At 40.6% G+C, this 12,157-nt stretch overlaps 1 protein-coding gene and 1 long non-coding RNA gene across 2 annotated transcripts in view; both read right to left on the bottom strand.

The window, feature by feature from the left end:
• The window catches only part of LOC124057782, a 1,110,263-nt gene that overhangs the window by 686,598 nt on the left and 411,508 nt on the right, over window positions 1-12,157 (bottom strand). The gene's annotated exons all lie outside the window — the stretch shown is intronic.
• Window positions 1-12,157, bottom strand: part of LOC124057778 (citron Rho-interacting kinase) — a 43,591-nt gene that overhangs the window by 18,819 nt on the left and 12,615 nt on the right. Inside the window, exons 12-23 of the mRNA XM_046386332.1 lie at window positions 11,910-12,084; window positions 11,199-11,396; window positions 10,991-11,044; window positions 6,909-7,106; window positions 3,226-3,419; window positions 2,268-2,403; window positions 2,076-2,180; window positions 1,583-1,723; window positions 1,135-1,242; window positions 518-743; window positions 238-396; window positions 28-51 (exon numbers count right to left, since the gene is read on the bottom strand). Of these exons, the coding sequence (XP_046242288.1) occupies window positions 28-51; window positions 238-396; window positions 518-743; window positions 1,135-1,242; window positions 1,583-1,723; window positions 2,076-2,180; window positions 2,268-2,403; window positions 3,226-3,419; window positions 6,909-7,106; window positions 10,991-11,044; window positions 11,199-11,396; window positions 11,910-12,084 (1,718 nt within the window). The remainder of the gene's footprint in view (window positions 1-27; window positions 52-237; window positions 397-517; window positions 744-1,134; window positions 1,243-1,582; window positions 1,724-2,075; window positions 2,181-2,267; window positions 2,404-3,225; window positions 3,420-6,908; window positions 7,107-10,990; window positions 11,045-11,198; window positions 11,397-11,909; window positions 12,085-12,157) is intronic.

Here is a 12,157-nt window from a genome sequence, read left to right as displayed (position 1 = left end):
CAGAAACCCAGAGTTTGGATAACTTACTTTCAAAAGTGACCCTCCTTCTCTCTGAAAGGTGTGTGAAAGAAAAAGGATAGTAAGAGCTTTGTAAAGCAGGTGGTATTACATCAGTGTGTCTATATGTGCAGGTAAGGGCCGGTATGTGTCAAGTATGAAGCCCTAAACCTGCATGTACTGTATGTGTCTGCTAGAGAGACAAGGTTATACTTCAGTAAACATGATACATTCACTCACCCTCGGGCGTTGCAGCCTCCTTCCTGCGTCCAGAGTTCGAGGGTGCCAGGCTGGTTGGGCCCTGCTGGTGCTCTGGAGACTTGACTATGGCAGACATAATCATCTGCTGCCGTGCTGAGGCCGGGTTAGCAGAGTTACCATGATCCTTATACTGGAGGGCTGGGGTTGGAAGAATCAGTGAAGTGAGCTGATTCATGTTCAGTGTATACTATCACCAAAATAAATGATGTCCAGACTCAAAAATGTGCTTAAGCTGCTGCGGAGGAGCAGGCGGCCTCACCTTCCTCTCTCAGAGATCGCAGCTCAGCTCTCATTTTCTGCAGAGCATCTTCCAGTTCGGAGCAGCGAGTGCGCTCTTTGTCCAGTGCCGCCTTCATGTCGCTGTACTGCAGAGGCACCGGTTGGATGGGGGGCACAGGAGAAACCTGGCCTTGGCTCTGACCCTGAGCCTGAGCCTGAGCAGCCATGGCAGCCAATAGGTCCTCTCGACGTCGCCCAAACAGACCCTGAGTGAACGTGAATTTTTATGACAGTTTATGAATACAGTGACTTCTGGATGTCTTGAATTTCACCTTTATAATAAAGTAATTATCAAACATATCACATGAATTCAAAAAGGCTTCCCGAAATATTTATTTCTTGAACACATTCTAGAAGATCACAGGGAATCAAACAGAAAGTCACTTTTTCCCCTCCCAATCTCCAATACTAAGATATCCGATCAGACTACTCTATTCAAGGTTTCCACAATACCATACATGAATATATTTCCGTACTGAAACAATTGCAAATAATAATAATAATAATAATACTTTATTGTTAAAGTTTTAGAGTGAAGTTTCAAAAACGTCAATTTTGAAGACAAACTGTAATCAAGCCAATATAATCCCATCTGACCTTTTTCTTCTTGGAGCCACCATGGGCCTGGGACTGGAGGAAATCTATAAGCTTGGTCTGCTGAGTGATGGTCCCCTCCATTTTCACCTTCTCATGAGAGTACACAGCCTGCAGGTGGAGCTAAGTGAACATCACTACTGCCATGAATTTCTCCTCAAGTACTTCACTTCACACAGAGGGTGACAGAGAGACAGCGGAGGGGTATGGGGGGCATGCTTGGGGGTAAAACAAAGCGTGGGAGATATGTGTGTGTTTACATGTTCATTAAAATAAACAGAAGAGTGTGGGAGAAACAAGCCTGCAAATGACAGAAAGTTTTGTTCCCAGTTCAGCGATCATGAACCCAACCACATCATAATCTCACAAGTTGGGTTATTTTTCAGTGGATATAAATTAATAGGTATTGGTGTATGTGTGTGTGTGTGTGTGTGTCTTTGGGTAGCAGCACCTGGATGTTCTCCAGCTGGTATTCCAGGTCAGTCCTTTCAGTCTTCAGCAAGTCAGTCTGGTCCAGAGCGTCCTGCAGTCCCTGGGTCAGACGGAAGATGTGCGTCTTCTGGGCATCCATCTGCTGTTGCAGTTTCTCTTGCTGTGGAGGTAATAACAACTGTTACATCACCGTTTGGACACTGTGACTTTGATAGCAATGATAGCACGTTTCAGCACAGTTTGACATTTGTGATGACTTAACAAACATAAAAATGACTTCATGTTTCCATTCTGGCTACTGATGCTTTACACATACACACACACAGACACACATATGCATGTACATATGTATATAAGAAGGCATGCAGTAACAGGCACAAAGAAACATTTAAACATCTCAGATTTGTCTCTCTTTCTCTCTCTCTCTCCATACATAAATATGGATAGATGGATAGATAGATATGTGCATAAAAGAAAACAATAGAGCTGCTTGACAGTAATGCAGAACATACCTCCTCCAAGAGCCTCTGCTTTAGATCCCTTTCGCTCTCAAGCTTTTGCTGCAAGCTGCGGGCATTCATCTCCAGCATGGCGTGCTTCTTCTCCAGATCATTCAACTGAGCAGAGAACACAGGAAGAATTTGCTGTAACATCTGCTTACCACAAAAAGTAAAACACTTATTCTGTGGTGCGGAAATGCTCACAGTGTCGGCAAGGCTCTCAGCTTTGAGTTTCTGGTCTTTGAGGGCCTGCTGCAGGGCCAGGATCTCAGCTTTGTGCTCCTTAACTGCCTGTTCCACAGCTTGGCGCGACTCAGTGCTGCGCTGCTCTGCACGAAGCCTTGAGCACAAAACCATTGTTGACACTGGTTATCTGGAGCATCCTCTTCTAGTTCAGCTACTGTGTATGCTGTATATATTCTTGTATTTTTACACTCTTGCAGTAGTCCACAGTTCTTTTAAGGCAGGCATGTCAAACTGGTTCACAGGAGGGCTGGTGTGGCTGCAAGTCTTTGTGCCAACCAACCAAGAGCACACCATTTGACCAATCAGCTGTCTGAAGACGGAGATCAGTTGATTAAATGAGTCAAGTCTGGTGTGCTGCTACTTGGTTGGAAAGAAAACCTGCAGCCACACCGGCCCTCCTGGGGACCAGTTTGACATGCCTGTTATAAGGGGTTATTTTAGGGTGCAGACTTGGGTTTAGGATTAGGAAAGTACATCTTGAAAATATTATTTGTGTTTTCATATGCTTTTTGTTTTCATCACCCACCCTGCCTACACCAACTCAGAAAATAATTTCATATATTTCCCAGAATACCTTTGCACAAACCCTGGAGAATATGCCTAAACCTGTTGCATTGGGTGTGTGTAGGCGGTGGGAGCCAGATCCAAGGCTGATAGCAACAGCAACATTCACAGCAAAAAAGTTTGGTTTTTTTAGTGTTGACGAAAGAAACTCATGATCCTTTCTCAAAATATGTTCTGGTTAAAATCTATCATGGCTTATTGAAGCCACTGTGGGTGGAGAAACTGAAAAACTGAATTATTTCAAGTCTATTAAATTCAATTGGAACTGCACTACAAAATATCGCCAAGTGCTGTAACACTGTCCATGTTTGTCCACAATGAATTTTACTCAAGTTTAGGGAGGTGCTTGTACCTGTTTTGTTTCTCTGTGTCCAGAAGTCTCTGGACCTCCCTGGTCCTCCTCTCAGCCTGGTTCTTTTCCTCCTCCAGTGTTGCTCTCCATGCATCCCACTGTCTTTCCTTCTCCAGCAGCTCATCGTTCAGGGTCTCCAGCTCCAGAACCTGCTCCTCCAGCATGGTGCAAGTGGTCTTCAGTGTCTCAAGATTCTGGTACAAAACAGGATTTAGATCAGAAACACCAACTGTGCCAACGACACAAGTCAATATCTCAGCTGCTCAGCAAAAATGGCAATGATAATGAAGAGGGCATTGTTGTCCAACAGCTTCAGATGCACTGAAAAAAAACAACTAGAAAAACTAGTGCTCACTGATCAAGAAGAGGATTTTCTCTTCCCTTCCCTTCCCACTCAGCAGAGTTGGAAGGGCACCTTTTTGGGAGGCGGTGAAAAAGGAATATTCATCCATTAGTCACCTGAAATGGTGTAGTAGTGGAATTCATTCAGATCCTTTGCCTCAGTAAAAGCAGCAATACCACTATTTGATAATAAAGGTAATACTGATATATCATCAAAATGTTCTAGAAGTGTGTCAAAAGAAAAAGCACTCACATTGTGGTGAACTGGCCCCAGTCAGTTTATTACTACATACTACGCAATGTTATTCTTATTGTGTAGGCAGAATATTAACATTGTAGCTGGTCAACAGCTAAGTTTAAATATATTATACACTGTAGTTAATCTTTAACAAATGAATGTATTTTGAAATTGATCACGTTTCTGGCACCACTACACAATACGACCATCTTATATGCGAGTGGTTATAATTAAGTAATTCATTAGGCTGCACAATACTTAATAAGTCATCAATAAGCAATTATAAACAAACTGTAACAGTTTTCATAATCAGTGTGGGCACACTGTTTGGCGTGATCTGGTTGCTGCTTAGTACTCCTTAATCTTATGAATAAGTTACCAACATTTATAACTGGCAATAGGAAGCCTTGCTGTGAAGTGCAGAACACAATAGGTTAATAATATTGCCAAAGCCTTAGTGTATGAATCTGGTAATTTGATATGTTTAATTGGCATGCCATACTTTGATATGCCATGTAAAACTTTTTGAAAATTATGTTGCAGTAACTTGTTAACAAATATCACTGATGAAGCTTACGGGTATAAATGTTGGTCGATAGAGAAGACAAAGCAACCAGTGAGCTCCAAGCCCTACAGAGAAACGTGAATTCACTATTTGGCAAGCAACAGGTTTCTTTCCTCTAACATGTTAGAACATTAACTATTTATAACCTATTTATACATCCTTCGTAAGCATATTATTATTTTAAGGTGGTACCATGCTTTATATGTAAAATGTACTTGTAAAATATGCAAATAAACTAGTAACTATAGCTGTCAAATACATGTAGTGTAGTACATGTAGAGGAGGAAAATTACAAGGAAGTTCCTTAAAATTGTGTTTAAGAAGAGTACTTAAGTAAATTCACTTTGTTACATTCCACCACTGTCACCGCCTTATGAGATTCTTTGCTATTCAATGTCTAATAAACGAATGAATGAATCATTTCTGGAAGTAGTGCTGTTTAATCTTTTCTCCTGAACTTTGCCTTGCTGTAGCAATGCAAGGGAGACTTGGGATTTGAATGTTTGGTTCAGAACAGAAGCGATGCTTGAAATAAAGGAAATCTTATCTTATCTTATCTTAAAGCACTATCCCAGACACATGGGCTTATGAGAAGTATACAATATAAATACCTTATGATGTTAATGACTGTGTGTACTTCCAGATTAAATAACAACCCCAAACTCTGATTACAAAAACCGCATCAGTAGTCCTGTAGAGTCATTCTCATGACATGTTTGGACACAAAGCGTTTTTCTAAGTTATTCACAGGGCCTACACAAAGTGCTGCGTTTTATGTCTTTAGACAAAGCACTGGGAGACAAATATAGCCTTTGCTTTTGCTGCAGCAACACCACGACCCTCTGAAGTCCAACGCTTCCACAGCTGACACGACCTGGGAGTGATGGGGATGACACATCCCTCCCACACACCACCCCGTCCCTCGTCTATGACTTCCATCGCTGGTTACACAACCAGTAGGACTGAGAGCGCTGCTGGACACCCACACACAAATCCTCCCACAGGAGCTGCGCACACATCACACAGCCTCCTCACTCGCTCTTTCTCGCTGCATCCAGAATACAGCGCATAACAATACTGAAATATTCCCAGGGTTTCTCTAGCCTGATTTACACTTAACACTGTCAGAGCTGGGAGAGATGTCTAGGTCACCTGTCAAAGGTAGTGTGGAGATATCACATAATGGGAGTAAGTGGAAACCTGGTGTCTGACTGGCTGTGAGTGGGAAGTGGGCAGGGGGAAGGAGCCTGAACTAGAGGAAGGAGTACAACTGACAGAAAATGGTAGTTTTTATATATATATATATTTTTTTAAATAATTACAACTGATATGTTGTGGCAATTTCATGTAGAAATTCGAAATTTAGGGAAAGGTTGCCTCAACAGTAAGCACTGTGACGTCTCACTGTCAGTTTACTTGGCGATACATGTCCAAGGTGAGAATGAATGGATACAAGAGTGCCGTGTTTCCCTGCTTAATTTTGAGTCATGCAGTAATACAAATAAAAATAATCACAGTATTATTAGAAGCAACATGTGTGTGAAATCTGATCAAAATGTCCCATCAAAATCAATTTGATTTGAAAAATCAATTTTTCAATGTAGGATTTTCTTGTAACTAATAATAAAGTTTGTGCTTCGTTTCACAGCTTTTCACCAAAACACACAAGTCTATTCTGAGGTCTGACAAAGGCAAGGCAAGTAAAATGCCCCTCTTGGCTTGGAACCTTAGCAGCTCATTTGCCCAGTTGGGCAAGTACTAAAAAACAATTGATGATGATGGAAGTAGTTAAGGAGTGAGCCATCTCGCTTCCATCTGATCTCTGTTGAGTGTTGCACATGCACAGTACTGATTGGACACTTGGTTAATTAGCGTTTAGTAGCGTTCGAGGATTTGTATAAAATCTGTTTAGGGCCAATAAAAAAATTGACTTTGGATTAGTACATTTCTGAAGAGGTAAAATAAAAAAATACTAATGTTGAACCATGAAAGGCGTCCTAAAATTTTTGGTGTTGGTGCATTCTCTTCCCCGTAGATCAGCGGAAATAAAGTTGACTGATATGGCAAAAAATAATATCACAGTCTTTGTAATCACTATCATAATCTAAATTTCATTTTTATTTTCAGATTTTGAAAATCTCTGTTGACTATAGCCAAACTTGTCAAATTTATGAATTTCTCAGTTTTCACCACTAAAACACAGTATTGCACCGTACCTTTAACTCCAGGGTCTATAATAGAGTTGTATTGATCAATATTATGAACACAATCAAACAAATACGGTCGATCGAACTGTATATTGTTCATTTTATTTGACATGACTAGCATGACTGGATAATAACTGATTTCTGATCCGAGATCAGTGTTTTATCATCTATACAATGTTCCAATTTTACATAGTTAGCATTGCCTATCCACCCAACATTTTTTTTTCTTTGAACTGTTGAAGGAGGCCCAAAGGAAAGCAAGGAAAAACATATGTACACATATATACTACATATACCTGTAACAAGAACATGACCTCCAGCAGCCAAGTACCTGTTTCTGGTTGTTAAGGTGCATTTCACGGTCGGCCACCTCCCGCCGCAGCCTGTCCACATCCTGGCTGAGCTGCAGTCGGTCTTCTCTCTCATCAGAGGCCTCATCTAGCTGCTTGGATAGGTAGAAGTTCTGGCGGTTCAGTTCCGCGTTCTCCTGCGTCAGGGTGGTCAGCTGCTCCTCAAGATCTGTGATCACCTGTATGATGTCAACAGGACATTCAGGTTAGGAAAATATACAGGGCACCCACACTGCAACCAAAACATACAAACCAAGTAACCAACCAACTATTAATAAATCACAATTAGGATCTTATGAAAAATAATCAATTTAAAGACTAAATTTTAACCATAACTAATAACAAAATTAACAGATAGAACTATTTCAACATTAGTCATATTTTTTTTCCCACATTTGCAAGGCCAACTGTAACCTGTAACTTCCACAACAGGTTTCTAAGCCTTAACAAAGTTGATATGCAGACTTTGTAAAGGAGTCTGGATAAAGCATCTAAATTTAGATTTATATTTATTCTCGTTTCCACTGTACATATAGACAGCATTGTGCATACTAATACTTATCCATGCAAAACTTGAACCGATCACCCCACACAGTCTTAACTCTACTCCTGCATTATTACGTGATGTAGATATCTAGGTTAGTGATATAAGGCAGTAATCATACTGGCATGATATCAAGACTACTTATTTAATCCAGGCAGCATTCATAGCAAGGAGAAGGCTAATCATTTCATCAGCCTCAGTGTGTTCCCTTAATCAGCCATGACTGCTGTGCACGCTGTGGGGAAAAGAGGGTTAGAGGCTGGTGAGGCTGCCTGTTAAGAGCCCCTTATTCTCAGCTCTCATGGGAACACATGTACCACACAGAACTTCCAGGCGGCGCGGGAAAAGAGGCAAAGCTTTTAAGTACATAAATTAGCTGCCTGTTCTGTACTGACTCAGTGATTCTGCTCCCTCGAGGCAGGCAACTGACAGCAGTGACTAAATACTTAAGGCGGGGCAAGGAAGTCAACGCTGGAACGGTTGCAGTGGTCTCTGTATTTATGCTACTTGTCTATCATCCCAATCTAGAGAGCAGCTTGCAGTCCTAAATCACATCCAGGGCTTTGCATCCTCAATACGTCTGTATGTAGTTTGCTCAACACTCTTTGCTGTGGTTACGTAGCAAATAAAACGCACAGTTAAAGAGGCAGTAAATCAGTCCCACAATTTGCTCGACTGAAATTAACATAACAATTACAGTACACTGACAGTCCATAACACAGAGGAACATCTGTACTTTCTATGAAACAGATCGAGCAGCAGAGATGATCTGCGGAAGTTGGTTTAATCACAATCTTTCAGTGCAATAATTTTCATTTAAAATCATTGTTCATCTACAGTAGATATAGGTGACTGATATGGATTGCAATATGGATAGATATATTAAATGTGCTTGGAAAAAGCAAAGCAGCCTTCACTGATTTAGCATAACTGTCAGTGCAGTACCAAAGATGTGAGAAAGATAGCTGCCTCTGCAGAATGGTGCAACAAGATCTCTCCAAGTTTGAGTAGAGTACATGACAAATGATGTACATTTCATAGAGACACTGTCGCTCTGCAGGCATAATACAAAATAAAACCCATAATACAAAATAATTAGACACAACAATGGACATACTGACAGTGTGAGTATTTCTACAGCCGTGGCTAAAAGGGCTAAAAATAAAATTAAAGCAGTCAGCAAATTTCATTGCTGTCTGTTGATTAAGGGATATCTTGTGTGCAAAGATGACATCTTGACTTGATAATCACACAAAAGGAAAGTTGTGTCCAAACTGGTAAGAGTTCATCCTTTGAGGGTTCAAGTATTTGCTCAGTATATTTAAAGGAAGTTGACAAGTTAGGTTGCTATATATCTGCTGCAATGTGTCAATGGATTAAGAATCATCATTTAAAGACAAGTTGGCCTCAAGGGATCTCACTCATTTCTAAAGTATTCAATAGACAGACTAACAGTTAGATCAAAACTGCAAGTCTTAGCAGGGCAAAAAATAGGGTGGCATTTCGAGTTGTGCTTGTTGCAGAATTTGGCTGTGTTTGCCTGAACACTGGCCAGCTGAATCTATGGACAGTGCTTTCTGAACAGTTTGCAAGTGGGAGGATCTCAAAAGTAGGGCAATGAAATGAAGGACGGCCTGATGATCTCAGTGTTTATTCCAGGTACACAAATTTGAAGGCACTCAAATCCCTCAAACATGACAACATAATTTTTCAAGGTTAGCGGGACAACATGGCTCCACAGTAATAACAGAAAAAGTAACAAACACAATAAACAGTATAAAAATAAAAATGAAAAATGATGGTCTAAGGACTGAGAATGTCTTGCAAGAATTCCAGTGTGCTCGTACTGTGGACCTGTGTGAGTGGCAAACAAACTTACTTGAATGTCGAAAAATGTTTGGTTTATAACACGCTTTAACACAGCATGGTTGTGCTTCCCACTGTTAATTAAAAGGTGGCCTTAGCGGAAACTCTGGTGACAAGATGGTGTGGTCTTGTAAATGAGAGAGGAAGCAAATTCCTCTGCACACATGGAAAAGACAACGACAAACAATGAAAAAAGTCCTTCTGACTAATTCAGTCAGTGCGTGGACTATGGCATGCTGCGTTAGCGAAAAAAAAAGTGCGATGCCAAAGATGCCAAACAAATGACAGTATAATAGACATTATAATCTTCCTGTCTGTGTTCCAGAAGGGCTAATTTTAGTAATGCTAGCTTACTTAGTTGTGGAACATGTTATCATGGAAACAAACAAATCGAATTTAGAGTTAATCTGCCACTAATGTTAGAAACTGGCAACTGTTTTGAACAGCAATTCTCACTTTGACCATAGACACAATATTTTGGGACGGCTCTGAAAGCATTAAGTTGGAGTCCTGGTCACGCCAACCAAGTCCTGGTTTACCACCCAAGAAATGGTGTAAATTAAAGCAGATAGTATTACACTACAGTTCAATAGTTTGGAATCACATTTTACTTGTTTGTTTTCATTCTTTCCTTCAATATTGTCAATTTTAAGATAAATAAAAACGGTACATCTCAGACATCAGATGTATTATTTACAACTGAACTAGTTTGGGTTCCAAATGAAGAATAAGTGATTAAGTGATGTTCCCACAGTGGTGCATGACAGAGCAGCATACTGTTTTCCACCAAATACCTTTCAATTTTTAAATTTGTTTTTTAGTCCTGAAAAGTGAAAGTGAGGCTTTGTCACCATTATTGAATCACAACAGTGCAACTGGGCTGTAAATAGTGTGAAAACCCGCTCTTCTTTGGTGCCCTCTGCAGTCTACCAGTGGTTAGATTGAACAGGTTTGATGATTTGTCAGTCTGCCAAATTCTGCTGATAGACTAACTTTGCCAAAGTGTAAATTTGTGCTTACTTTACTTACTTGTGCACTTGTTCCCATTTAAATCTGCACAAACTTTGATGCTAAGCTTTCAGTTTCCTTTCCCAGAGACTGGTAATATTTTATATCATTATTTAACTGTTGCTCAGGTGTATCTTTGCCAATTGATTCCTAACTGGTTGTACAGTTTTATTCTCCATGTACAAAACGTTACTTTTTTTTTTGCAAATCCCACAAAATAACATGCGCTTGTAATGAAGGCTCTCTAAGATTTAAAATAAGAGAATTCATAAATAGGGAATAGTTCTCTCAGCCATCTGACTGTGATGAATCAAACTGTGACTCTGGCAGTCGATTCCTATCTTCTGAATGATAGTGTGTATTTCCACAAAAATGAACAAAATGGAAGATGAACATGATGAACAGGGTATATGTGATTAAGGAAAGAAAAACAGTAATTTTGTAAATGAGGCCCAGTTTAGCCCCACATATGGACTGAAACGTTATTTCTACTTTAGGTTGTTAGTTAGTATACGTGATGATATGTGATGCGTCAGCTGGTGTTGAAAGCCAGACAAACTGTCTATTCTTGGAAAGAATGAAAAAGCCAAATAAATAAATAAATAAATAAATAAATAAATAAATAAAAATGTGTAAGCATCTCACCGCACAGCTGTCTCTCAAGGCATCAAATTTGCGTTGTATCTCATCTCTGTGAGCCTAGCAGATATGACAAGAGAGACAGAGGTGACAGATTTTACAGCCTGAATTACATAACACCAAAGACGACACCACCTTCAGTACTCCTTTGCTTCCTCTCTCTCTCTCTCTCTCTCTCTCTCTCTCTCTCTCTCTCTCTCTCTCTCTCTCTCACTCTGAGTACAGTGATCTCCTCCTCAGCCTCTGCAGTGGTCTCCTCCAGCTCGGTCTTGGCTTGCTGTAGTTGGCTCTCCAGAGCGTGGCGAGTTGCCTGAAGGTTGCTGATCTGGGATTCACGCTCCTGCAGTGACAGGGTCAGCTCTGTCACCTGGCGCTTAAGCTCCAGCTTCTGCTCCTCATGCTCAAGCCCGATCTACGAAGGGACAGAAAAAGGGGTTTCATCCAAGGTGAGGGAGGAGAAGGAGCAGGAGCAGGAGGAGGAGGAGGAAGAGGAGAAAGTTCTGCCTAAATTTGTTAGCTGTTCTTTTCTGTTACATTTGGGTTAAAAAGTTTATTCCCAGTACTAGAGAATTACCAAAAAATGTCTGCGCTGAGTCAATAATTTGACCAATACCAGTGAGTCAAAAGATCTACAGGTGTTGATATTTTTAGCTCAGAAAACTTACTTTCTGAAGTTCAGAATGCTTTGAAACACCACTACACTGCACTGATCACAAGACAATCCACGTCATGTCACATTATGAGTTGTACATCACATCTTCTTTACCTTTTGTGCATTCAACCAAGTAGAGTTAGAATCTGTCATGTATATAATCATTCAACGACTGTTTTACATGCTGCACCTGTTTCCACTTAGGGTCACACTCAGTTTTATAACCAACAATCTATGGAGCTTTGGTTCCATCTCTCTATAATATCTCCTCACCTCTCGGAGCCTAGTTTCCAGCTCCAGCACGCGACTCTTATTGCTTTGCTCCTGCTGACTCATCTTCTCTAGATGCTCCTCCAGTTTGGCATTCTGGGCCTCCAACTTCCCAGCCTGAGACTCTAAGTAGAACTTCTGCTGGCGAAGCTCTGAGATCATCTCCTCCTGGGCTTTCCTGCCAAAAACAAACACATGTAAAAAGCTCAATAGGAGGCCATGCAAGCTGGTATTGTTCCATTACACAAAAT

This window comes from Scatophagus argus, chromosome 4 (assembly GCF_020382885.2).
Source record: "Scatophagus argus isolate fScaArg1 chromosome 4, fScaArg1.pri, whole genome shotgun sequence".
NCBI lineage: Eukaryota > Metazoa > Chordata > Actinopteri > Scatophagidae > Scatophagus > Scatophagus argus.
Note: the sequence above shows the minus strand (reverse complement) of the source record. Positions and strands in the feature narration are given on the sequence as shown.